Below are 27,500 nucleotides of genomic sequence, written 5' to 3'. Positions count from 1 at the left end.
ACGGCTGATGAAATATTTAAATATTGAAGGAAAGTCGAGTGATCAGCAGACGGCTGTGTTGTCGCTCCTGTTCACAGACCCGTTCCTCAGTGCTGGGTACCGCAATGGAGGGGTGACAGAAAATTGTCGCGGGTGGTCGTGATTTTTTCCGTACCATCTACAATTTATTCCGGTGGGACCACGTGAAAATCCATCCCGTCCCCCGGTTTATGTTTACCTGCAGCAACTGCGGCAGATCATGCTTTTCAACGATCGGTCTGTAAAGTCACATCAGGTGCTGGAACTCCAGCACAGACTGACCCACGTTGCAACTACCACCATCTTCCAAGACTTACGGACGGCAACATTTGTTGTAAATCAAAACATGTTGTAATGGTTGTTTTTTTTTGTATTTTCAAGACTACATGTATAGTATATTCAACAACAGTTTGTTATTCTGTTTAAACTTTTAATTGGATGAAAATGTTTGTGCGTGTAACAATCAGAGGTGTAACAATTCACGAAGCTTGTCACGTTATTTAATTGACGTATTTATCCCCAAAAATTGTGACAGGAATCTTTTTATTATTTCTGTTAAATTCAATACTTTATTTTCTTATCATATTTTCAACACTGTATCAAATTAAACTTCTGTTTATTCCTGAGGCAGGTACAGTAACTGACTGTAAGGCACCAACTAAGACATATAAGTTCCTTATATGTATAGTTTATTTATTTTGAAAAAGGGTTCTCATCCATCAGAGGTTTTTTCCAGTGGTTCATAGGCAATATTTTTTACTACGTTTTTGAGCTGTCGTTAAGGCCTTTTCAACCACCAGGCCATGGAAATATTATGTTGTTTAAAACCGGTCCGCAGTGCAAAAAAAGGTTTGGGGAGCTTTGCTCTATGTCACCTCTTTGCCAAAATCTGAGACCACGTCTCGGCGCACCTGACCACTAACGGTTATCATGCGATGCATGACACAGAGCCGGAAAACTGAGGTCTGGGTAATCAGTGCAGTACTGTATTCTAGTTTGAGTGAACTCTCCAAACAGATGCCTGATAATCTGTGTCTGAGAGCTTATCTATTGATTCAGCTGCTCACTGTGTGTGTGTGTGTGTGTGTGTGTGTGTGTGTGTGTGTGTGTGTGTGTGTGTGTGTGTGTGTGTGTGTGTGTGTGTGTGTGTGTGTGTGTGTGTGGGTGTGTGTGTGTGTGTGTGTGAGAGAGATGGTGACTGGTTCTCTGAGGGGAGGGCCGCTTTGATTTACCAAAGCTCCTTGGGTCTGAGGTCCAAGATGGACTTTGTTGTCATTTGATTTGACCTGACATCTTGCGTCCACAGAGTGTGCGCCAATTATCAGGGTATCACACTGTTCAGCCTCCCTGCAGAACAACTAAGCATGGGCTAGGCTGCTGGGAATGAGACTCAGACTGCTAGTCACAGTCAGACGGAGGAGGAACAATGTGAATTTCATCCTGGGTGTGGAAAAATGGACCAGCTCTTCACAGATTATCAAGAGATTATGGGAGTTCGATAATCCAGTCGACATTCATTTTATACACTTGGACACAATCATGTCTCATGGGAGATGTTTGTGGAGCATGGAGTACCGAAGCCACTGCTGTGGCTATACGCTCCTCGTACATCCAGTGAGAGCTGTGTCCTTATACTTGGCATTGAGTGCAACTTAATCAAGGTGGGCGTGGCACTCTACCAGTGTTGTGCTTTGTCACCCCTTCTGTTTGTGATCTTAATGGAGAGCGGTACCTTTCCCAGGTGGAGGAGTTTAAGTATCTCAGAGTCTTATTCACGAGTGATAGGAGGAGGGGTCATGAGATCAGCCACAGGTTCGGATAGAGAGCTGCAGTAATGCAGTCACTGTACCGGACTGTTGTGGTGAAGAGGGAGCTGAGCTGTAAAACAAAGCTCTCTGTTAGAGGGGGTTCATCTGATTACGAAGGTCCCTGGTCTCCTCCCATTAGATCTTTATCAGACGTGTCTGAGTGGGAGGAGCCCCGAGGTCAGTCAAGGACTCGCTGGGGAGATTGTATCTCTGGTTTGGTCGGGGAGCAGCTTGGGGTCCCCCCAGAAGAACTGGTGGAAGTTGCAGGGGACAGTTAGTGATGTTGAGTTAGTGAAGAGCTGAGGTAGGGTATTTAATGTGGAGCTGAATGATATTTAACAGGGGAACTTTAGGAAAGAGAGACTGAAGGACTGGACACAATGTAAAAGTTCCGCTTGTTAAGTTCGCACTCATTTAAATTCATTCAAAGTTCTTTCTGGAACCTGAATGGAAATCATTGACAGGTAGAGAACAACATGTGTGATGAATGGAGGCTGAGCTCATGTGAAGCATACCGTCTGACTGGGTGGTGACGCTGATGCTGTCCGAGGCCGTGCCCGATCCATAGCGGTTGGTGGCCAGAATTCGTACTGTGTACTCGGTAAACTTGTTGAGGCCTTCCATCTTGTAGTTGAGTCCTGTCACCTCCACATTCTGGACAAAGACACAGAGGAGTGATTCCACTTGGACCTGGCAGACTGACTCAGGTTATACTGGATCATTTTCTTGGTTGAGCTACTGTCGGTTTAAACTGCTGGGAAACTGAATTCAATTCATAGGAGATCTGTGCTGGTCCCAGACACCTCTGAACTCCTGTGGAAGGTGCTGACCTGCTCTTTGCCAGATGGGCTCTCGGTCCACAGCAGTCGGTATCCGAGGACAGGGCCATTTGGAAGACTGGGGGGTTCCCAGCTGACCTGGACCGAGGTGGGAGACAGAGCCGTTGCACGGAGAGACTCCAACCTGCTGGGTACCTGGACTGTAGAGACACACAGAGACAAGACACCGTCAAATACTGCTGCTTCTAAATCACACATCTGTATTCCTGGGTGGGAACAATGACATGATTCCCAAGCTTCTGCAGTACTGTTTCAGTTTAGTATGGCAAAGTGGAGATATTTTTTTTATGGAAATCCAAATGAATCCAAAATAAAAAAGTATGAGAGGCTATTAAAAGGCATATGTATCTCTTGTTAGGAAACAAGAAAAAACGTTCACCATGTTCATGGTTGTGTTGAGATGAAGTTGTTGGCTCAGCTAAATACAACACCAACATTTTATAATCCAGAAACATGTTGTTTTCTTGAGATACTCATGTATCTTTTATGAGATTGGCTTTTTAAGTTTTAAGAGACATCAAAAATAATCAAAAACTCAGGAAGCAGCAGAAGGTTGTAGTTTGAATCTCACGCTGAGATGAGCATCATGATGCGTTTGAATTCCTGATATTTTTGAAGAATGTTTCTGTGGTCCTCCATAATAAAGTAAGCTGTGTGTGTGTGTGTGTGTGTGTGTGTGTGTGTGTGTGTGTGTCTCTCTCTCACGGTCAGGTTTGGTGTTGATCTTCAGGGGGGCGGAGCTCTCTCCAGGCCCCACGTGGTTGTAAGCGATGACTCTGAAGCTGTAGCTCGCCTCTGGTTTGAGGTTGGAGACGGTCAGCTCCAAAGACTCGGGCTCCGATACGTTCACCGACCGCTCCCTGACAGACAACAACACAACACTATGTGATATACAAGAACAACGAGATAAACAAGAAAACGCTGAGGTTATTCATAACTTCACACTATTTCAGTTCACCAAGACAGAAATAGAGTCAGCATGTAGTTACAACATTTTTAAACCGGCCAAGACGACTCTAAAGGTCCAACACAGAATGAAGTGAGAATGAAAGGATGAAGAATTGACTGAGGAAAAGGACACCTCAGAAGAAACATGCTGTTTATCAGAAAATCATCTCCACACACCTGAAGGTCACCCAGAGGAAACAAGAAAACTGTCTGAATACCACACACTGAATGTGGAGAGCTTGTCTCCATAGTGATGCATGGTGGAGGAAGCATCGTGGTGTGTGGCTTCTTTGATGCCTCAGGCCTGGACCTTTTTTCAGTGTAAAATGGACTCATTGACTCCTACAGTATAATATCAGGATGTCATTCCAGCTGAGGCCAACTTTTTGATGCAGATTTATAATGAACCTAATCACAACCGAATGTCTTCAAGTGAAGAATCCACGTGACCCAGTCGAAGTCCCTGACATCATTCAGACAACAGAGGCCCACAGTATACCACGAACCAGGACTTTCACTTCAGGAGGTAAATTCAGGGTATAACTCTGGGTTTTCTGTACTGTGTAAATCACCATGGTAACTGACTCTGAACCTCTAACCTGCTCTGGACCAGGTTAACGAGCATTAACGCTCCGCCTCCTCCAGATCTCTTGGAAAATGACCTGCCCATCCTTTGCAGTTCCTGATTGGTGCGTGGATCGTGAGAGGAGTTTTTTGTCATAGACATAATCCTTTTGACATAATACAATAAAACCTTGTCACTCAGGCTTTGAGCATGTTTTTGTTCTTGTTCTTGACTTGTGCCCTCAACTGTTTCGCCCCATGAGGGAAATGAAGAGGTTAATAATGATGGTCACGCATGACAAAACTGCAGAAACATGAATTTATCGAACACACAACTACTTGTGCCGTCACAGTGATGAATTAATATTCCAATACAAAACACACAAACACTGGCGGGCGGAACCTCAAAAGAACTGAATGAAAAAATATAAACTAAAGCAAGAGCATTGAGGAAACTCTGCCTGACATTTTCCTACCATGATAAAATGAAATTGAGGGATCACAGCAATATCCCTTTATGAATTACACTCGTTAATGTTAATAATGTATAATCTCACAAAGTTATGCATTGACAGAGTCGGCAGTTTTCAGTCAGCATGCCTTCCTGGGTTTTAGTCTGGATCATGACTTTAAATTCCTCATATTTTTGAAGCAGAATTCTGTGGTCCTCCGTGGTAAAGTAAGCTGTGCTGCAGGGTTTCTTCAAATTTGCGATTGGTCAGACGTTACAAAACCCTGCCTCTTTCATGTGAAGGCAAATTGATCAAGATGGGAAAACCCTGGGTTGAACTGGTTGGGTTAGAACCTCAGTAATTCAACAGATATCGTGAATGTCTGACTTTCTAAATTCAGATCATGAAGAGATAACCCAGGCAGGTTAAGCCTGGAGCTGTCAGGCTGAGGATGAGGAGGATGAGGAGAGGGTAACTTTTAATGTGTTATACCATTTATCTGCTTTATGATCCCAAAACTAAGTAAAAGCCATTGCAAAGTTGTAAAGTGTGAGGGGAAATCCTCAGCGACGAGAATAAAATGTAGTTGTTGGGGTTTTTTTTTCTTTCCAAAATATTACATTTTAATGTTACTCTTTCATACTGGAAACAAAAATATGCATGTGACATACTATACAAAAGTAAAATAATTATTCAAACATCAAAGAAGAATTTCCGGACAAGAATTAATCACATATATGATACTAGGGTAAAGTAATGTCCTGCTAAAAATAATTCTGAGAACATCACAACACCAACAACAACAATTTTATTGTATTGATATGATTAAAAAAATGGTTATTATGGTTTTTGATTTTAACAACCCTCTAGTTCTTATTGAACTGAATAATCAATAAAAACATTGTATCTACTTGACTTCACTGACAAACTGCATGGTTAGCATACTTGCCACATAGCAAGAAGGTCCGTAGAGTTTAAACTTGAAATTTAAATGTTGAGGCGATCCCCCTCTGAAACCACTGTGTTTAGAGCAGATTTTTCTTTTTTTCCCTGGTGTAACAGCTCAGATAATCACAGCTCTAATCAGCTGCAATCTGTGTAATCCCCCACTGTCTGCAGCTAATCCTCAGATTTACAGCACCTCTGCAGCCTCCGCTTTACAACTAATCACCAGATCACTGCCGGGACAAATCCAGCTGCAGCCATTAGCATGTTTCCCTGCAGCATCAGAGACACATGCTCCTGCTGGAGGTCACTGTGGACCAAGCAGCAGTTTAAATATGTCTCAATACAAAGATCCTGCTTGAATGCTGCTTCATTATGGTGAACACTGATGGAAGACGGGGGCGAAAATTCTCTTCATGCAAAAAAACCAAAAGACCATTGAAAAATGTCCCTCATTCAGACAGAAAAGAGAAGAAGCATGAATCCCACGCGACAAGGAGATGAAGCTTCGAGCAGGGGAGAGTTAGTGTGAATTATGCTCATCAGCAGGTTCAACATGCATGGGGCTTGATAAAGGGCGAGCACAATACACAGTGAAGTGAAGGTTCATGTCATTGTGCGGGAGTCTGGGGAACCTTTGTTTTCCAAGATCTGCGGGGGACATCATTGTGTGTGAGTGTTCGGCACAGATTAAAATCAACAGTGAAAGCAGCAGAACACGAGCACCCTGATCCTATTCAACCCAATGAATGGAGTGTCTGATCACTGTTTGTCTCCTCATGAACTTCACCTCCTCTCCCTGTCTGTGATGTCATTTAGCAAACCTCTTTCAGACATGCTGTGTTGAAACTGTGTGAGATGTGCTTTTATGTTTGGGTTCAACCTGTGTTTGAGTGATTTAACTTCTCCTGTAGTTTGTGTCACATTTCTGGTAAGTGGGACTGATTAAAATCTCCCACTGGTGATATGAATATCTTCACACTAATAGTTCTGATGAAAAGTCACCAACACACGCTGAAGAAATCCTTCAACATTCTTCACACCTGATGATCTTCCTCTTCAAACAAAATGAGCAGACTGAGGTGAGGTTCATTGTGTGAAATAATGAAGATAAAGACTAGATACTTCTTTAAGAAAAAGTACTTTAGTAGTGTGGTTGTGTGAAAGTAACTGTTTTGTAACTTTTGTTTAATAATGATCACATAGCTGTAATTGTTGTAGTGTTAGCCTTAGCATTAGCATTACTAAACTGAAGCTACATCAGTCAGAGGGCGGAAGATGATCTGGATTCTTCCTGGTATTATTTTTTCATGAAACCTCCTCATCCTCCTCCTCCTTCTCCTCCTGTTACTCTTCAACATGAAAACTTGATCAGCTTCGAAGAAGCTTTAAAGTAACCACAGAGACTTTTGTATTCTCTTACTGTCTACACATTTGGACTATAAGTTTTGCTCCTACGTTATAGCAGTGAGAAGAAAGCCATGCTGACACCTCAAACAGACAATTTGTCTGTCGTCAGATCAGACAAAGGAGTGCTGTTGATCGACAAGACTGTCGTGAAAATGTTTGGTCTGGTCCAACTCAAGTCGAACTGTTGGAGAAGAGCTTCCAGCACAAAGTATGGTGAACAACCATAACAACCGCTATGGTCGGAGTCACATCATGGGGCCACCGTAATACATCAGAATGTCACTGCATCACTGCATATAAAACTCTAAAAATCAATATCATGTTTGAAGCCATTGAAGCTCACTGGTAAAATCATTGACTCCCACACGGGAGACCCACGTTAGTCAATTTTAAAGACAGTTTTTTAAGTTATTTTTTCTGCCTATGTACATAACCATTTAGGCAACAATGCTCTTTCCTCTTTTTTTAATTATTATTTTTAATTCAGTTGAGAAGCTGCTGGAGGCTCCCCTGGTGGAGGTTCTGCTGGTTATCCGCTGCAGCGTCTCCTGCTGTATTTCCTCCAACACATTTAGTCCGAGAGGCGCCCCACAGCTTCTTGTGCATGTCGGTTGCAGACCACAGGCTCTGGGTCTCAGCCTCAGTCCGCTGCTTCTTTCATTTTGTTTCCATTGCGAATAAAAAATTTGCCATGGCTCTTCATTTCCAGCGGTCTCAATAAAATTGGTTCAACCATCATTTTGCCAACAAAAATAGACATGATTCCTTATTATCTTTGGGACAAAATAATAAAATACAATAACAGTCTGTCTGGCTTTAAACACACTGTGTATGTTAAGCCGAATAATGTAAACAATTTTTTAGAATAACAATAATTCCCAGAGGGTTTGTAGATTTTTCCACTTGTCGTTTGTACTTCCTGTCAGAGGAAGTACTTTGCATCTGAGCATGTGTACCTTCGTAAAGCACTTCATATCAAAAGTACCAGTGACATTTACAGAGGACAAAAATTAACACAGAAAATAATGAGTATTATAATATATGCTAAAAATACAGAGACCTTACGAATAGCAGTCAGTCTCAATTACCTGGGTGAGACAATTTACAATTCCCTGCAAAAGTCTCACAACACTGAGTGAAATATTTCTATTTTCTTTATTTCTCTGGTTTTCTTTCTTGATCTCTTGATCTGTCTCAATATTTTTGTCAATATATTTCCCCAAAGTCATTACAGCTCCAGCAGCACCTGTCATCCTCGCTCTCCCCGAGAACCAACATCCTTTCTCCTGCAATCTCTCATTGTTTTCGCCCTCCGTCTTCCTCCTCTCTCATTTTCTCAAAGTTATTAGTGCTGACAAAACCCATCTCTGTATTTTTCTCCAAGTCATTACAAGTGACAAAACCTCTGCCTCAGTTCCTTCTCCAAGTCATTACAACTGACAGAATCTCTTTTTCCTTCCATTTCGTGACAAAACTTGAGTGGCCTTTTTGTGTTTGGTGCAACCATTCGAAGTCCTAAAACTCTGGATCGTCTCTGAGGTAACAAAGCTTAAAAGCCTGGATGTGAAAGCCTTCAGCTGGAGCTCCAACTGTCAGAGGTTACCATTTAACATCAGCCGGGGACCCGCCAATGTGTCACCTCCAGCTTTCTCTTCTAAATGTTTGGAGCTGCTGCGAGCAGCAGAGCTGTGAAAGACATTTTGTCTTTGGTGTACAGTTGGTACAAAACTCTTTTTCACTCACTTCTTCCAGATGCACGGCTAAAGATTTCGCACTTTGGAGTCACAAGTTCAAGTCTTTAGCATATTCCTTCTTATATATTCAGCCACGTTGTTCAAGCGTTTTTATTTCAGACCAAAGACATCTCAGCATGTCCTCACTGGGTGTGAATGCTCCGGCTCACTTTCGTACTTCCCGGGGAAAAACTGTGAATGGCTTCAAGCAATCGATGGCATTGTGTTAAAAAAAAGACTGCAGACCTGCTCTCCAGTCTCATTACTGTGAAGTCAGATACAGTGTCTCTGTTCGGAACAACATCCAGTTCAGGAAGCTTCAGAATGAGTGATTTCCAATAACGTCTGCTTCAAGCATTTTGTCTTTGACAACGAGCAAATCAGATTGAGACAGAGCAGACAGAGGCAGAGCAAAGCCCGAAGCCTTCCTTGTAATCTCTGGCACCCCCTCTTTAGGGGGTCCAGGAAAACTTCCAGGCTGGAAATCACTGCCTCATAAAGTAATCTAATGACGATGTCAAGGTAAATACAAGGAAATAAACAAACCAAAAACCAAAAGAAGTCCCGTCTTACCTCTCGACTCCATCCTGAGAGTAGTACACGCCGTACGTCTGCACGGCTCCTTCGGCCTCCTCCGGGGGGCGCCAGCTGAGTCGGACAAATCGACTGGACACTAGGACAGGGACCAGGTCGCGGGGGGCAGAGGGGAGGGCAACGCCCGGGCTGGGGGACACTGGTGGGGGATCAGAGGAGGAGGAGTAAGTCAAAGGGGTGCCAGAAGGAGCAGGTGGAGGAGTGCGAGGAGGGGGGTGCAGTGTGTGGGCGGGTCTATATAGACTGGGTGTGGCCTCTGTGAACATTTTATTGAAGGGGAGAAAGGAGAGTGGGAGGGGGTGTTGGGTAGGGGTGGAAGCAGGACAAGGACGACACGGTGGTGGTGGTGGTGGTGGGGGGGGGGGGGGGGGGGTGCAGCAGGTGGGAATAAAAAGAAATAAACGTAAAGAGCAAGGGATGCATGAGATGAGCAGATCAGGAACGGAAGAGACGTGAAAGAGACAAGAAGAAAAAAAGGAGGAAGCAGAGTGGTGAAGAAGATCACAGGTAAGAAGAAAACACGGCAAAGCATCAATACACAAATCAGTCTGCATGTGGAGGGACAGCGCTTCACTATCCTCGACGCTGAGTGACAGAGTGGAGACAGGTAATGTGGCGGTGTGAGGTATTCACAAAACACAAATGAACACAACATGAACAAAACATGAACAAAACACAACCATGAGATGAAGTTGCCTGAAACTGTCCTGCTAAATTATCTTGAAATAAGACGTAATTTAGAATATTGAGATCTTACAATCAACAGGGACGACTTATTTTGAGCTTTTACCATTTTTGTACTCAAAACATGATCATTTCATGATTGTTACAAGATATTTAGAATGCATTGTCAAGTCCCTCTCTCTTGCTCAAGTGGGACATTTTGACTAAAAACAAGACGAATAAACTTGGCAAGATGTCGATGTCGTTGTTGCAGTGCAAGGATGTGCAAGGTCACGTCATTTTATAGTGTTGAATTAGAGCATATAAATGAAGAAAACTCCAATCAACCCGACTGGCCTTTAGCACACAATGAATCCTTTGTGTCCATCGTCCAGAGTTCAAAAATACAAGGTGGAGTGGTTTAGGGATGTATTAAAATCAGGATGAATTTTATGATTGAAACAGTGACGTGAAATAAAAAATAAAAAGGAAAAAAGAAATGACTCAAAAACTCAATTTCCTTGTAATCACGTTTCCAAGATATCCCTGTAACTACAGCTAATGTCTCTTTAATTACTTGGCGCTCGGCCGACTGCTCAGTGTTTGGAATGGAATCTTCACCTTCTTTCTTTATGGTTCACATTGACGTCTAATCACAAAACACCCACAACTTCTGCCTCGGAAAATGCGTCACACACTGACGGCTATATTTTCTCCCACTGACCCGGTAAGAAAGGCTTTGTACTGTTCTAACATCCCCAGCTTCAACAACGACACGAAAAAAAAAAACGAAAAAACTCAAGGCTCTGTGAGTTCAAACCAACTGTAAAGAAGCTGCTCTCAGGAATATCCAAAAAAAGACTCTCAAAAAAACATCCTTAGTACCATAAATATGTGGTATGAGTATCACATTATCTTCTTACAACAGAGCAGCTTGACCTGAACATGCTGGCAGAAAAAACTCTCTGAGCGACTGTGAAAAAGCCCTTGAACATATAAATAACTGCCTTGTGAATCCATACGCACACTTAAGCTGAACTTCATCCTGAGTGAGGCACAACGGTATGTTGGACTAGGAATAACCACGACTGCAGCTATATCTTTTAATTCAAAGAAGTGAAGCCAAATGACGAAACGTCTTTGTCTTATTCAATATTATTTCAAAAACCTAAGCCGATTAATTTTTTTTCAGAGATAAATGTGTGAAATTTTGACAGCACAGGTTCAGTGAAATGTCACAAAAAAACTCAAATGTGTTGGTGGGAAAGCCTTTGAACAGGGTTTCCACAGCATTTCTTGACGTGGCACTTTTCAGCATCAGGTTTTCTCCACCCTCAGTGTCGCTGTGATGCTAATGCTATGTTTGCTAACAATCGGGTATGAAGCTCGGGGTGCACACACCACGGACAACTTGTCCACAAAAAGGCAACCCTGGACAACTTGTCCGAAGCAATTCAACAGAGCCATATGATACCATACTAAATATACATGGACGTATACTCAATATATAAAATATAATTTTAAATAACAACACGTAAAAGTACATTGTACAGGATTTATGTTCTCAAAAATATGAAATCTCATTTCTCACACACACACACACACACACACACACACACACACACACACACACACACACACACACACACACACACACACACACACACACACACACACACACACACACACACACACACACACACAGTTTATGCCAACGGTGCCAAACAGTCAGCAACACCACGCCCAGTTCTAACACCCTCAGTGACACGAAGCAACAGAGAATTGTTAGGAGGAGGAGACGGAGGAGGAGGAAGCAAGCAAAGGGGGAGGAAGAGGAGGAGGAGGAGGAGCAAGAGGAAAAAGAGTAGGAGAGGATCATAGAGGAGGAGGAGATGGAGGAAGCAGACAGATGGGGAGGAGGAGAGGAGAAGAGAGGAGGAGGAGGAAGAGGGAGAAGAGCAGGAGGAGAGGATCAGAGAGGAGGAGGAGATGGAGGGAGCAGACAGATGGGGAGGAGGAAGAGGAGGGGAGGAGAAGAGAGGAGAGGAAGAAGATAAGCATGCGTGTGTGTGTGTGTGTGTGTGTGTGTGTGTGTGTGTGTGTGTGTGTGTGTGTGTGTGTGTGTGTGTGTGTGTGTGTGTGTGTGTTGTGAAACACAGCAGGAGGACGAGGAGGAGAAACAGAGCAGCGTTAACACACCTCCTCTCATGTGTGTGAGATGAGAATTGAGAGTGTGAAGGTGGATGGGCTGCTGCTCGCTGACCCGGCTGGAACAGCCCAATAACGGCCCCATCCACTAAATGATGGAGTCACACAACACACAGGAATAAGTGCTGGAAATAACACTGCACACTGATACCTGCAGACACACACACACACACACACACACACACACACACACACACACACACACACACACACACACACACACACACACACACACACACACACACACACACACACACACACACACACACACACACACACACACACACACACACACACACACACACACACACACACACACACACACTGCTCTGCATTTATATTGTTTCTCATGCCTGGATGATCTTTGGTCGAGTTTTCAGCTCTATATGAATGTTTTCATTCGGAGAGAGGAGGATATGTGTCTCAGAGAACAACATGGTTAAAACAATACGCGGTGTGATATGTTTCTTTTGATTTTAGAAACACACACGATAACAAAGGCTTTTCATTCAGACATGACAGCTACTTATTTCAGCAATGCCTTGTTTTGTCCGCGTTGTGACGACTGAATTGTGAGTGAGGCTCATTTAGAGACCTGGGTCAGATGCAATGTAGGTCAGCGTGGAAACCACAAGAAAAGATTAGATTAATATCTCCAACGTTTCCCCTGAAACCCTCAGTAGTGCCTCCATATGCAGCTGTGGACCTCCGGACCAATCTCTGATTTGACAAAACATCAATCACTCTTCATGTTTCCTACAGTCTAATGCAGTACAGAACACTCTGGACTGGTCCCTTGTCCATCACACATCCAACACAACCACACACGCTCACATTCACACCTATAGCAGCAACTTCGTGCCACAAACTAACTTCACAGGCATGTTTTTTTGGACTGTGGGAGGAAACTGGAGTAACCGGAGGAAGCCCACGCACACACGGGGAGAACATGGAAACCCCACACAGCCTCAGACAGGTATCTAACCACTCCTCCACTGTGCAGCCCTACTTTATTATTCCAACTGAGAAACTCTTCGTTATTATTTGCTGCTAGCCGGAAAGCTCCTGGTTTTATTTAAAATACTCAAATGTCAACAAAAAGGATGCACAAATAGTCCAGTTTCATCTTGCGTGGGCTGGAATTGGTAACACAACGCTATAATAACCTTTGAATTTACTCTTGAAAGGGTTTCTCTCGTTGTGGCCACAGTGTACGGGTTGAATTTAGAAAGATCGCATTTTTAGTACTAAAAACGAGAACAATCTCAACATAAAGTGAATTTTAATGAAACATTCTGCTGGAAAATAAAGTGAAATGTGAAAAAAAACAAAAATCCTATAAATCCTCTATTACCACCTTGCTTGGTGGTTTCTGAGGCTGATTGGAGCTTTTAGCGGCCGGTTCTGGTTCACGAGCCTCTTGTTTGACTAAAGTAAACTTCACAGCAGCTCCGAGCTTCAAGAGGCCGTCCCTCATTAAGGTACATTAACGGTTAAAACCTCTTTGTGATCAAATATTTCTCTGCTCCTACTGTGCTCCTCGTAAGAGGTTCTTCTGTACACACAAGTTAGACGTCTTTCAGGAAGGTGTGCGCTGGTTTTTCGCCCGTCTTTTTCAAAGATGGACCGTCCGAATGACGTCTGGAGGCTCGCTGCTTATAACTGAATGGTGCTGCTGCAACTTCAACTGGTTTTAACAGCAAAAATAATACTGCCTTTCAGTCTGTTCCACGGAGCCAATGCTAATGGTTAATGGTTTTCTCCTTCAAGACTCTCTCGGTCCCGACCTTGTTGGAAATGAAGCTGAGCAACTGCAGCAAACCAAGGTGATCCACGGACCAGCCTGAACCCTCCCGAGGGCCGCACATTTGACACCTCTGACTTATGTGTCTGCTTATTGTTTGTTCCACGGCTTTGATGTACGACCACAACCTGAGGATCAGGACTGGCACTGGCACTGCCTCTCACGCACTCCCGACACGCCTGCTCACAAACAACGAACACACAAATACACTGCAATCAAATGAACGCTGCTGGTGGCTTGCTCAATCTGCTTCGCGTTAAGTACAGCCAATACATGTGGACAATGCTCTGTGCGTGTGCTGTGAGCTCCACTGGATGAGCTCAGAGTGACAAGGAGTGCTGTGACCACACCATTAAAGCTTCTTGCAGTTACTTAATTAAACTTCTTTTGGATTTGGGAAATGTACGTTCATGGCACTGAAGAACTCTGAAACAAACACAGAATTAGAGCAGCCGGGCCTCATCTGTCACACCTGATATATTCTGAGAGCTGCCAAGGCTCCAGACTCCCTCCAACTGAAATCCATTGAGTTGAAGTGAACAGTGGGAAGTTTGCTCAGCACATCACAGGGCCAGGAGCTATTCCTACAGTCTGATGCACAAAGCCAGTATAAATACATGAAGGGGAGCTGTGATATGCAGAATACATGCAGGCCGACGCTTTCTCCTCCACGATGTAGCGTCTGGCCTATAAATATTCTACATCTCTCTGCACACACACACACACCTGCTCTCTCTGTCTTTTTAACCTCCATTTATGCAGGAGAAGAAGCTGCTGAGCTCACTCACTCTCATTCACACCACTGCTTTCTCTGCTCTGCACTCAATTTCAGGCCTCATTTCAGCCAGCTGCCATTAAAAAACACACACACACACACACACACACACACACACACACACACACACACACACACACACACACACACACACACACACACACACACACACACACACACACACACACACACACACACACACACACACACACACACACACACACACACACACACACACACACCTACCTTTCTGCCCTCCAGTTTTAAATTCCTGTAAATGGATATTTATTCCTGTAAATCTCCACTGATACGGTTGACTGGGTAAAATCTCTGCATCTTAAGTAGATACATATGTGTGTGTGTGTGTGTGTGTGTGTGTGTGTGTGTGAGAGACCCGGGTGACCTTCAGACGGAATCTGTCTCTAATTGCAGGAACCTGAGGCTGATAACAGAAGTAGCCTGAACAATTTTAAACCTGTTTACCACCGTCTGGTGTTTTTATTCACAAGTGGTCTTCACCGTTCGAACCCACATGTGTAAAAAAAAATAAATCTACCAACAATGAAGGCATTCAACACAAATCTGTTCCCGAACCCGTCATCGAGCCCCCTCTATGCACCGGAGTCAAAAATGTCCCGCTTTAAAACTGCTGCTTCAAATACCTATCTTTTTGAAATGTATTTATTTAAAACACAGAAGGTTTTTACTGTGTACAACACTCTGAAGAGCTCATTAATTATGTGGATTCTCTCTGAAGCTAAAGCAGCCGTGGCAGCATGGAATAATATTCTGACCTGCATGTCCAAGTTCCAGCAAGACTTAGTGAAGGTCTACAGTTTACATGGACTGCACACCTAATCAATACACAATATTATATCTCATATGTGGCGGCAACAAAGAAAAGGAACTGCACCAATGTGAAGAGTAAACAGTTCGACTCAGCCTTCAATCTTTGAGAATCACACAACCATCGTGTGAAACAGAAGAAATGAGAAGCAAACACTGTATTATTGAAATGCAGAGTCTGTGGAAGTCTTCATTGTTAAAAAACATTAAAACCATCGTCATTAACTTATAACAACGAATTGCATTTGACTCATTGGTACGGTGTGTGTGTGTGTGTGTGTGTGTGTGTGTGTGTGTGTGTGTGTGTGTGTGTGTGTGTGAGATTTCCAGTAAAAGCCGTGGGTGTTTTTCTGCGTTGTTCTCTGCACTCCCAATGTTATTACAGTGAAAGCAGGGGTCACAGGACACGATGCAGACTCTGAGACCATCATCAGTCCTGAAAAAGCCCCACCATGCACCGAGGTGACCCCGGAGAGTCGACCTGCTCAGCCTACTCATCCTGACACGGTCTGGACTGCCCAGTAATAATCCAATCTCACACATCTCCTTCCTTTAAAATCCATCTGTGCTGGAATAGCACCACATCTCACACCAGGGGCAAAACATGCACGTGATACAACACTGATCAACAGGGCAGCAGAAATCATCAGCGAGCTTTGAAATGTGTTTTCTGTTTGAATATGTAGACAAGCTTAATCTGATCATGCATTAAACCAGTCAGATAATACAAAGAAGTCATGATCTTTGTAAACACCAGAAGTACTGACAAACAGCACATTTCTCTATTCACATATTCCATTTGGTGGACACATCAAAGACCGAAAGACAAACACACTATATGAAATTCATTTATTCTCTGCAGCGCAACACTGTGAGGAATCTCTCCATGGGCTTGTTAAACTATTTCCACCCATCTTCTAGACCGGGGGTCGGCAACCTTTAATGCTCAAAGAGCCATTTGGTCCCGTTTTCCACTGAACACAACACCCAAAGAGCCGCACGCATTTTATTTTGATAGTCCTACCGCAGGCCATACCAGGACGACACGACACACAAAACCTTCTTCACTGCTGGTTGACAACTTACAACTAATAAACTAAACTACATGAACTAAGAAAACAAAAACAAAAACACAACACAATTATTACCAACACTACAAACCTAACATAACCCCAATAATTACATTTAAAACACGACAAACAGAAACTCCCACAATGCATTGTAGCTATCAGCTCCTTTATTGCTACACATTATTAAAATGGAAGATAAATGTGGGAGATGTGGATTGTTAGAACCATGAGTGTGATGGTGTGTCTTTAATGTCCTGTAGTTGTTGTGTAACTCACTAGAATGTTCCGTCACTCTCAACAAGTCTGCAATGAACCTCCCGGAATTGTCGGCGCTCCGCAGCGCAGCGCTTTTACTCGGAAAGGTACAGGAAGCTCCCAGCTTCAGATACCTGTTGAGCCGCTGTCATGACCTGCAGCCGCTATTCTACGTTCTTCATGTCATTATTGTTGCGTAATGACGTTACATCACTGCGTAGTTGACAACCGGCCTACAATTTACCACACTTTGTAGCGGGACTGCGCTCTGGGTGGCCTGGCCTCCTTACGTCCCTCTCTGGGTGGCTTTGCCTCCTTACGTCCCTCCAGGATGAACTGCAGTGGGACCGAGGCTCAAGGAGCCGCAGTGGAGGGACCAAAGAGCCGCATGGCTCCGAAGCCGCGGGTTGCCGACCACTGTACTAGACCCATTCATCCTCTTTAGGCTGACTGGGCGCTGGCGTCAATCCCAACTTACTATGGGTGAGGGAAGGTTCACCTGGACAGGCGAGGACAGGTTCACCTGCACAGGTGGGGGCATCAGTCCATCACAGGACAAAAGAGAAAAACACATACACATTCACACCGAGGGGCAGTTTAGGGATACCAATTCACCTCCTATGCCTGTTTTTGGGAGGAATCTGGATATCCAGAGGAAACCCACACACATGTGGGGAGAACATACAAACTCCACACAGAACCACTGCACCACCATCAGGTTATTCTATTCTACTTGTAGGCTCTCAAGGCAATTAGGACTTTAAACAGCAATCAGACCTGTCAAACAAAAAAGTACCTTTATCAGAAGTGTCAAATATTTTTGGCCCTGTAACTAAATTGTCTGCTCAGAAGGTTCGACCCGGCCAGGGTGAGGACCGTATATTGACAACATCCTGTTAATGCTACTGTTCCCAAAATATTTCACTGGCATACAGACATAACATGAACTGAACCTCTCATTGCACTGCGATAACTTTAAATATTTCAGAAAGACAACACATGACACAGAGGATCATATCTGAGCTGTGTGAGTGATTGTATGCAAGTATGCTGACACCTGCAGAAATCCAGAAAAGTCTTCGCCACTGTCAGTCTGCATAGAGAATTCAAGCATATCATTTTATACCAAGTTTTATTTTTAAAGAAAGGATGTGGGTGGGAAATCATGAACTTTTTCAACATGTCAACTCAAACTTCTGGGCTCGGAAATGAAGGAAACCATTTGCAGTGTTTTATTGGTTAGTGTGCTTGAATGTCACTGGTTTGCTGCTGCATGTGACCTCTGCACTGTATGTGACCCCTACATGTGACCTCTGTATGTGACCTCTGTACTGAATGTGACCCCTACATGTGACCTCTGTACTGTATGTGACCCCTACATGTGACCTCTGCATGTGACCTCTGCACTGTATGTGACCCCTACATGTGACCCCTACATGTGACCTCTGTACTGTATGTGACCCCTACATGTGACCTCTGCATGTGACCTCTGTACTGCATGTGACCCCAGATGAAATGTGTTGTACTCTGAGAGGAGAAAGGTTAAAAACAGGAACATTGTGTTCATCACGGTGGAGGAGAGAGACGTTTCCATGCGACTCTTGTCTCTTCCTGTGGTTGTCTGATCCATCACGTCACATCATAGTTTACATTCAGAGCCTCGCGTTTTCAATTTCTTCCGTAATAAAGCCATTTTTTTACTCCGCGTGAAGAAAAATTTTGGAAAAGCAGCGAGAGGAGAAAATGAGGATGAGTTTCCGATGAATGCAGTGAAGCTTCAGCCTGAATGTAACATGTGCTTGTAGGAAGAGAAACAGGATGCTTCATTGTCTGTGACATTAGAGCGGAGTGAAATCTATTGGGTGGTCTGGATACTGCGCACAGTGCTGCAGTCCTAGCCACTTTCTCTGAGAATATCTGTGCGGTAAGTGAAGTCTGGTGAATGAGCTACATAACCGCCGCCCTACGTGAGCCGGCATGAGCAGCAGCCCCCTGAGACTCATCCATTACCCTGCATAAACAAACACACACATGCATGAATGAGCAGTCATCTGCAGTTATCCAGGAATTATCTGCTGCCACCCTGGACAAACAGCTCCCGATGACAGTCAGCCAGGAATAATCTACTGACATGGACGAACAAGCACAGCCTGCAGACTTTCAGGAAGTACCACCAAGGTCAGCCCGCCGAGGAAACATGCCGAAACCTATCAAATGCAGAAACCTTACAAGTGAGCCTCAGCCTCCGCATCCATTGAAATATCCACGATCCTGAGTAATAAACATCTGTCCAGGTTACTGCCACAGCTCAGACAGATGATGGCTGTAAAATGGGATCTGATTGGGGACACCGTGCAAGTCTAATTTAGATAAAACGTCCACACATGCAGAGTGTTTGGCACTGAGTCTCCGGGCGCAGACGCCCAGCCAAGAGACTGAACAGGTCCATCACAGTTGAATAGGGCTGATTTACAAACAAATCCTAATTTGTAAGTAGAATAAGAAAAACACAATATATTGTGTTTGCTAATAAAAGTGATGTGGAACCGGCTGAGGGAATGTCTCCGCCAAGAGAATAGCAACTCCTCTGCTTTTGACATCTCCTTTTTAACATCAAGAAATCAACACCATTGCAGGTGTTTAAATTAATCCAGATGAATGAATCTTAAACTTCTCCCAGTGTTTTGTGGGATCTGGAACACGCAGCCTGTAATCTATGAAGACAGATTTATGGTGTGTTATCTACTCCTCAGCCAGTCCTGTCAGTGGAGCAGTATGCAGCTCTTTGCTTGTCAGCGTGTGGCTCTTCCATCCATCAATTAAAACCAGTGGTGTGCGGCTCTTACAATCCATACATAGTTGACTTGTGACGTCATATATCTGGACTTATTGCCGACATCCATCATTTATTGGTTCCAGCAAATGTAACAAACATTGACAAGCCGCTCTTCACTCAGTTTGCGTCACGGTTGAGTAAGTTTGAATGGCGATACTTGGGCGGGTTGGGCTGGTTCGAACGTACAAAGGCAAATAAACAAAGGCTCGGGCACATAGACACTTTCAATACGCCAGTATGGGCCAGGTACGTGAAGAATTTGGTGGATTAGACCCCGATACACAGTTGAGAGCTGGTCTAGTAAAGTTCAGGCTTCAATAACTCTTCAATGAAATGTCATAAGTCCACCAACAGTTCCTCTTTCCTATCTGTGTGACGTAGACAATATGCTACAAGCTAATTTTTATTGAAAGTAGTTGTCTTTGGAGCGGCGGAGACAAAATTGTTCTCTATGATCAGCCGGCTGTGCAACCAGGGACCGTCCGTCTAACTTTTGGAACTCCATATGAACGTGAATTGATTTTCATTTTATCATTTCATGTTAGTGGACATGTTAGTGTTTGTAAGGCCACATGTGTAAGATGTGTCTCTTTGTAGTACCACATTAATTTCTGGGACTCTTCGTCTCTGACTGGTTGGCCACAACAACAGTAGATCAGCTTCCACATCCGTGTCCACAATGCTGACGTTGGACCTGTTTGAATGAATCTGGAACGAATCTCAGGCCAGTCGCGATGGAAATATTAGCATGTCCTCTACTGTTGATGTTTTATGGGGACCCCATTGAGGAGCCCGAGGCTGTGGGCCTCTAAAGACCTCACGGTGTGGTTTGTAAAGTCATGTTACAACTAAACTAGAGAAAGTTGACGCTTATCAACCTGTTTGTTCTCCTTTTTTCAAAATGAAAATCAATATAAAAAGTGCTGAATCGTAAAGCAAAATCGAAAATGGAATTGTAATTGTGATCATAAAAATATTATCAAGTGCTGTCCCTAATCAGAGGACAGCTTGGGTCAGTGTAAAACCTTATCAAGTCCTGCGTTCTGCGTCAAACAACTGATGGGTAAACAGTGTCCATCACGTCACCTGTCACTGGTCATAATGAAGTGGCTGGTCTGGAGGGTCATCCTGGGAAATCACCATTCGACTGAAGGAAACACACACGCACACGCGCACATGCACACGCACGCACGCACGCACACACACACACACACACACAGTCTGTATGACCTTCCGCTGTGTGATCGATAAAGGCCGACGTCGCAGAAGCATCAGCACTATGACGGAGGAGAAGATAAACATTTTTTTCCGTTTCTATGTGAAGGAAGACGGAGTGGGGGAGCTGATGAGAGATGGAGACAGCCCCACATGAAGGAAGGATTATTGAGGAAACAAATGAAAGCAGTGAACCAAAGTGCAGCATTAAAAACAAGTAATTATTTGTGTCTTTGTTCTCATAAAACTGCGGCACAGTAATTGCTGATATCCTTCTTTCTGCTGATAGTATTAATTTACTTCTAAAATGTGTGTGTGCCACACTGATATGGAGTGCCTGGCTGTAAATAAGAAAGAAAATCAAACTTCTGAAACTTCTCACTGTCAGTCTAACTCACAATGGAGGATCTTTAACCCCAAAAGAAGAAAACACACACTTGATGATCCTGATACGTTGGAACATGTTACCTGCCACAAAGAGAACATTTTCAGATTTAATAATGGGTCATAAGTGTTGAAAACAACTTCATGAATTCAGTTAAGTTGCCACATTGTCTTTGTTGTTCCTCTTGTTTATTGTAAACAACAAGTGAGCTGCTCTGTCACAAACCACATGAACGACGTCCAGCTGGACCCCCTGCTGGGCCAAGTTTTAATCCTGGTCTGGTCCTCTTTGAGGACAACACCAGATCATCAGAGATTATAGACACCGGAAAGATCCAGGGAAGAAGAGGAGGAAGTGGAGGAGGAGGAGGAGCAGCAGCAGCAGGAGATGAGGAAGATTAGATAATGACAGGAGAAGGAGGAGGAAGAGGGGCAGCATGAGATGAGGAAGAGTAGAGAGGGACAGGAGAATGAGGAGCAGCAGGAGAGGAGATGAGGAGAACAGCTGGAGAAGGAGAATAAGAGGAGGGGAGGAGAGGAGAAACAGGAGATAAGGAAGAGAGGAGGAAGAGAGGAGGAACATAAAAGGAGAGGAGAGCAAGAGAAGAGGAGGAGCAGGAGAGGAGGAAGAGTAGAGATGGAGAAGAAGACATGAGGACAGAAAGAGGAGGGGAAAGAGGAGGTCAGCAAGAGTAGAGAAGGAGAGAAGGAGGAGAGGAGAGGCGAGCAAAAGAAGAGGAGCAGGGGAAGTAGAAGAGGAGGGAGAGTAGAGGAGGAGAAGAGAACAGGAGGAAGGTTGAGCAGCAGATGTGAGAAGGACAGGGGGAGGAGAAGAAAAGAGAAGAGAAGAGAAGGAGAAGGAGAAGCAGGAGAGCAGGAAGAGTAGAGGAGGAGAAGAGAACAGGAGGAAGGTTGAGCAGCAGATGTGAGAAGGACAGGGGGGAGGAGAAGAAAAGAGAAGAGAAGAGAAGGAGAAGGAGAAGGAGAAGCAGGAGAGCAGGAAGAGTAGAGGAGGACAGGAGGAGGAGGAGCAGGTAATCTGGACATGAGAAGGTCTTCCTCTTGAAGGTCATCTCTTTCACCTTCAATATAATTCCATGAATCCTGGAGTCACACTGGAAAAGGTGTAAGTAGATAAATCTACACTGAGGTATTGTTGAAAGATGGTTTTGTGTGACATTTAGACAAACTTTTTGTATCACAAAACAAAACAAAGAAAATCTTTTCAGCAAGTACTTTCACATTCTGCCTCAAGTCAAGGAAGAAAATGGACAAAGTGCTACAAACATGTCATTTGTTCTATATATAGATAAACACAAAGAGCAGAATCACTTTAATTAAATTAAATTATATGTCGGCAAAGCTTCATTTGTTAACATTCTATTTGGCTCGACTTCTTTCAAACTCACTGAGTTTGACAATGCTGAGTTTCTCTCATTGAGTCGTGTGTACATCAAGGTTTACAAATGTCTGTTGCTGTTTGAGGTTTTGCAGTTTGGAGAGAGAGTATTAATCTCCCAGTGACCTGGTGATGATGATCAAAGCTCTTGTGTGTGTTGCCATGAGGCCGCTCTGCAGGGGGTCTTAAAGACCACCGCACCACATGCTCCCCTTGAGCTTTGTTGAATCACTCCTGATTCCGATTTTTAATCCTGCGCGATGAAGAAAGCAGTGTTTGGTCTCGGTGGACATGAAGGTGTTCGGCTGAAGACACTCTGGTCACTAAGAGTACTCACACAACCCTGTTTGATCCAGGCCACAGTTCTCTTCAGGGACTTTCTGGAGAAGTTTGCATTGTTTGGGTGTCTGTGAACCCTCCCCTGAACTCCGCTCCAGATCAAGCAAGGGAACTCTGGTGCCCTTGAAAACATGGGTCTCAGTTCTCATATCTGGAGACTTTCCAGTGAGTGGGGTGAGTCCGTAGGTACTGGGGTCCCCTCTAGTACCCTTGTCCACAATATTTCAATTTATAACTCCCTTGGAGGATGGCATGAGGAAGGAATGATCTCCTCAGTCTGACAGTGGAGCAGGACATCGACAGCAGCCAGTCACTGAAGCTGCTCCTTTGCCTGGAGACGGTGCTGGACAGTGGATGCAGTGGGTTGTCCATGATTGACAGGAGTCTGTCCAGTGCATGTCATTCACACACTGATGTCAGACTGTCCAGTTCTGTGCCTTCCTCACTATTTTGTCCAAACATGTGGCGTCCTTCTTCTTGATGCATCTGTGTTTGCAGTCCAGTCCAGTCTGTCATCCAACTGTACACCCAGGTATTTGTAAGTCTCAACAACGTCCGGCAGGACTCCCAGTTGTATTTGAAGTCGGATGTATAAAGGGTGAGCAGGACCGGAGAAAGCTCAGTCCCCTGTGGCGCTCCGGTACTGCTGACCACAGTGTCGGACCCTGCAGTCTCCTTGTCAAACATACTGGGTTCTGCCTGTCACATAGTCTGTTATCCATGCCAGCAGGTGTGTGTCCACCCCCATCTCTGTTGGTTTGTTTGTTACTACCCACACCCATTAGCCACATGGGTGGCTAATGAGCCCATTCGCCTCGCCACCACGGCCGGCACTTCCTCTTTCAGTATCAATGAGCCATCATTACATTACATCACATCCTCTTTGGTCAGTGTTTGGCTTGGCGTACAGCACCCCCAAATGAGCAGCTCAGGCCCCCTGCATCCCAAACTATCCAAGTGTGAAACGCCCCTCATAAAGTTTGTTCACTCTGGTTTAATAGTCTTGTTACCGAGCTCACCTCTTATTAATCAGACATAAATTCCCTCTACATAGCCAAGAGGATGGTGTTTCATGATTGTGCTGCCAGCCTTCTTGCTGTTTGATGTGAACGGTTTTTAATAAACTCAAAAGAGAGACTCCTACACACAGCTGGAAGCATTAAAAATACCTCTGTCATCTCTGGTGAAGTTTCAAACTCTTTCATTAGTCTCACTTGTTTGCAACCCTGCTGAAACTTTTAGTTATTATGTGGACACTCGGCTCACAAAGTTCACAACATCCTGGGTCCAAAATGAGTTTACATGTTCTCCCTGTGCATGCAAGGCAGTGCTTCAGCTTCCTGTCACAGTTCTCATCTAGATCCACTGCTGTCCATGATATAAGTCTGTGAGAGAAACTGCGTGACTGAGCTGTGTGGCACGATTCCATCAACATGACATCACAGTAATTCATAGAAGAAACTTTTCTTTTCAATTCAAGCTGGTATATGAAATTAATCTATGAACTTACATGTCTTTACCCAACAAAATCAGGATTGTTACTATTACCATTATTTGTTTTCAAACATGAAACTTTATGTGTCGTCTAAATCTAGCAGTAGCAATAACATTAGCATTTGCTGGTGGCGTTTTTGTAAGCTGATGGCCACATGTTTACCATTAGCTGGAGGCCATATGCTTAATGTTAGTTAGTGGCTACATGTTTAATGTTAGCTGGTGGTTACATGTTTACAGTAGCGTGTGGTGGTGTTTCAGTCAGGGCTAGCAGTAACAAAATACAACCCCGCCTCCCAGCTCAAGGTTACATGTTTAGCATTAGCTGGTGGCTGTGTGTTAGCATTGACCTGACACAGACCTGAATTTCCTGGTTATGTCACATGTGTGTCAATTCTGTTGATATTTTACAAACAGCTGTGCTCTTCGCCTTAGTTTTTAAACTGAAACTTCCCTCTGTTTCATCCTCAATTCTATTAGCTGCCAATGTTAGCTCAGCTTCAGCATTCTCGCTGAAAAAAGGAGCAGGACTTGTCTTAAAAGTGCATAATAAATAGTATACATGGTCCATGGGCCCTGTAACAACACAGGAACAAAAAAAGACTGCACACTCCCAGCTCTGCTCTCTCACTCCACTCAGCTCTTACCACACTGCCCCTCTAGGACATTTAAAAACCCACTAGAAAATCAATGTAAACAAGATTCAACATTTCATTTCACATCGCAACAGGATATACATAACTGAACAACCTGAAAACAGAGTCACTACAGGATGATCTGATGAAATGAATGAAGCTGCTTAGAGACAAATTCCGTGTTGGAGAATGAGAATAAAGGACAATTAAATGTCTTCCTTTGTTCAATGCTATGTTTTTTGTGTGACATATGCAGAAGTCTTCCCAATAAAATTGATTTTCATTTGTGGTTGTAATGTGACAAAATGTGGAGACAAAAAGTTAATTCCCTCACTATGGATGGATGGATTGATGGATTGATGGATGGGTGGATGGATGGATGGATGGATGGATTGATGGATGCAGTGTGTTTTTGAAATGTTCAGAAACGCTGAAGAAAATGAAACAAAGACAAACTGAGAATCCAGCAGACAGTTCACAGAGGTTATGTCCACGTTATGGGCCCTATTAGAGAAGTCTTATTAATAGCACTGAACATCAACACAGCATCACAGATGACTTATTGATCCAAGTGGCCTTTTAGATTAAACCACACACACACACACACACACACACACACACACACACACACACACACACACACACACACACACACACACACACACACACACACACACACACACACACACACACACACACACACACACACACACACACACACACACACACACACACACACATTTTTGTTGCTGCTCTCAGGCAAACATTTAATATGTATCTATACCTGTCCCGCGCGCACGCACGCACGCACTCTCTTTCTCTCTCCCTCTCTATCTATCTCTTTCTCTCATATGGTCCTCTTCAGAGAGAGGAGGCTACCATCACCATGGCAACAGACATCCCCCTCCTATATACACACTCATCTACACACAATTGTATAGTGGGGAGTGTGTCTGTGTGTGTGTGTGTGTGTGTGTGTGTGTGTGTGTGTGTGTGTGTGTGTGTGTGTGTGTGTGTGTGTGTGTGTGTGTGTGTGTGTGTGTGTGTGTGTGTGTGTGTGTGATAGGTTTGCTAAGGTCAGACACTGGCTGTTGAATACAAATCTGTCATGGCTGACACACTTCCTCTCCTCTCTCTGTCTCCCTCTCCCTGCCCTTCGCTTGACCCCTCGATCTTTTATTCCCTCTTCTTACTCCCTCCTCTTCCTCCCTCCTTCCATTCCACACCCTCTCTACCTTTTCTCTCCCGGCATGTACCAAATGGATCTGGCTGATTGAATTTTATCTCTCAATCCCCTCTCTTTTCATTAGAATTCTCTCACAACCTCGTCCTCTTCCTCTCTCTCTCTCTCTCTCTCTCTCTCTCTCTCTCTCTCTCTCTCTCTCTCTCTCTCTCTCTCTCTCTCTCTCTCTCTCTCTCTCTCTCTCTCTCTCTCTCTCTCTCTCTCTCTCTCTCTCTCTCTCTCTCTCTCTCTCTCTCTCTCTCTCTCTCTCTCTCTCTCTCTCTCTCTCTCTCTCTCTCTCTCTCTCTCTCTCTCTCTCTCTCTCTCTCTCTCTCTCTCTCTCTCTCTCTCTCTCTGTCTCTCTCCCTCTCTCTCTCTGGGCTTCTTGCTTCTCTTCCAGCAGTCAGGAAATGATCTGGGTCTATTTTCTCCCTCGATCTCTCTATCTCGGAGCAGATGTCACTTTACAGCCATTAGGAAGGTTAAAAATGAAGAAAGAAAAAAAGCAAAAGCCAAAAAACTGACACACAAAGACGAAAAAATGGTGTGTCTCTCTGAAAATATCTCTTATGTCTCTTTCATATAAATATTTAAATATAATCACAATCTTTTTACTCTTTCATATTAACAGAGTTCTGATTCCAGAAAACACTGGAATATTCTCACTCATAATACAGTGGTATTTTGTTGTTGCTGTTGTCGTTGTGGGTTTTTTTGACACCTCAGTTTAACATTGCCATCTCGTCAAGCTCTCTGAGAATCAGTGATCATCATAGGTGTCTTTTTCTGGGGGTGCTTTTTTATCTGCACGTCCGTGGGTCAAGATTCAAATGATATGACGGTTTAATGATACACGATGGGAAACATTCGAACAGAAGAAAATCTGACTCTACGAAACGTAGCTGTATTTCTGTAATGTTTATCAAAAGTAGAATTAACTCCCAGTGGAAGAAACTGTGGAAATGCTTCACATGACCTATAATTCTTCATGTACTCTCTTTCAAGACTTCATAAGCCTCTCTTCATTACTGATGTCGGGCTTAT

General features: G+C 43.9%; 1 protein-coding gene across 1 annotated transcript in view; it reads right to left on the bottom strand.

Annotated features, from left to right (window-relative positions):
- The window catches only part of dcc (DCC netrin 1 receptor), a gene marked incomplete at its 5' end in the record, with an annotated part of 378,467 nt that overhangs the window by 104,271 nt on the left and 246,696 nt on the right, over window positions 1–27,500 (bottom strand). Inside the window, 4 exons of the mRNA XM_080510296.1 lie at window positions 2,342–2,480; window positions 2,657–2,805; window positions 3,371–3,525; window positions 9,291–9,450. Of these exons, the coding sequence (XP_080366422.1) occupies window positions 2,342–2,480; window positions 2,657–2,805; window positions 3,371–3,525; window positions 9,291–9,450 (603 nt within the window). The remainder of the gene's footprint in view (window positions 1–2,341; window positions 2,481–2,656; window positions 2,806–3,370; window positions 3,526–9,290; window positions 9,451–27,500) is intronic.

This window comes from Blennius ocellaris (assembly GCF_963422515.1).
Source record: "Blennius ocellaris genome assembly, chromosome: 15".
NCBI classification, from domain to species: Eukaryota; Metazoa; Chordata; class Actinopteri; order Blenniiformes; family Blenniidae; genus Blennius; species Blennius ocellaris.
The sequence above is the reverse complement of the archived record's forward strand: the minus strand, read 5'-3'. Positions and strand labels throughout refer to the sequence as shown.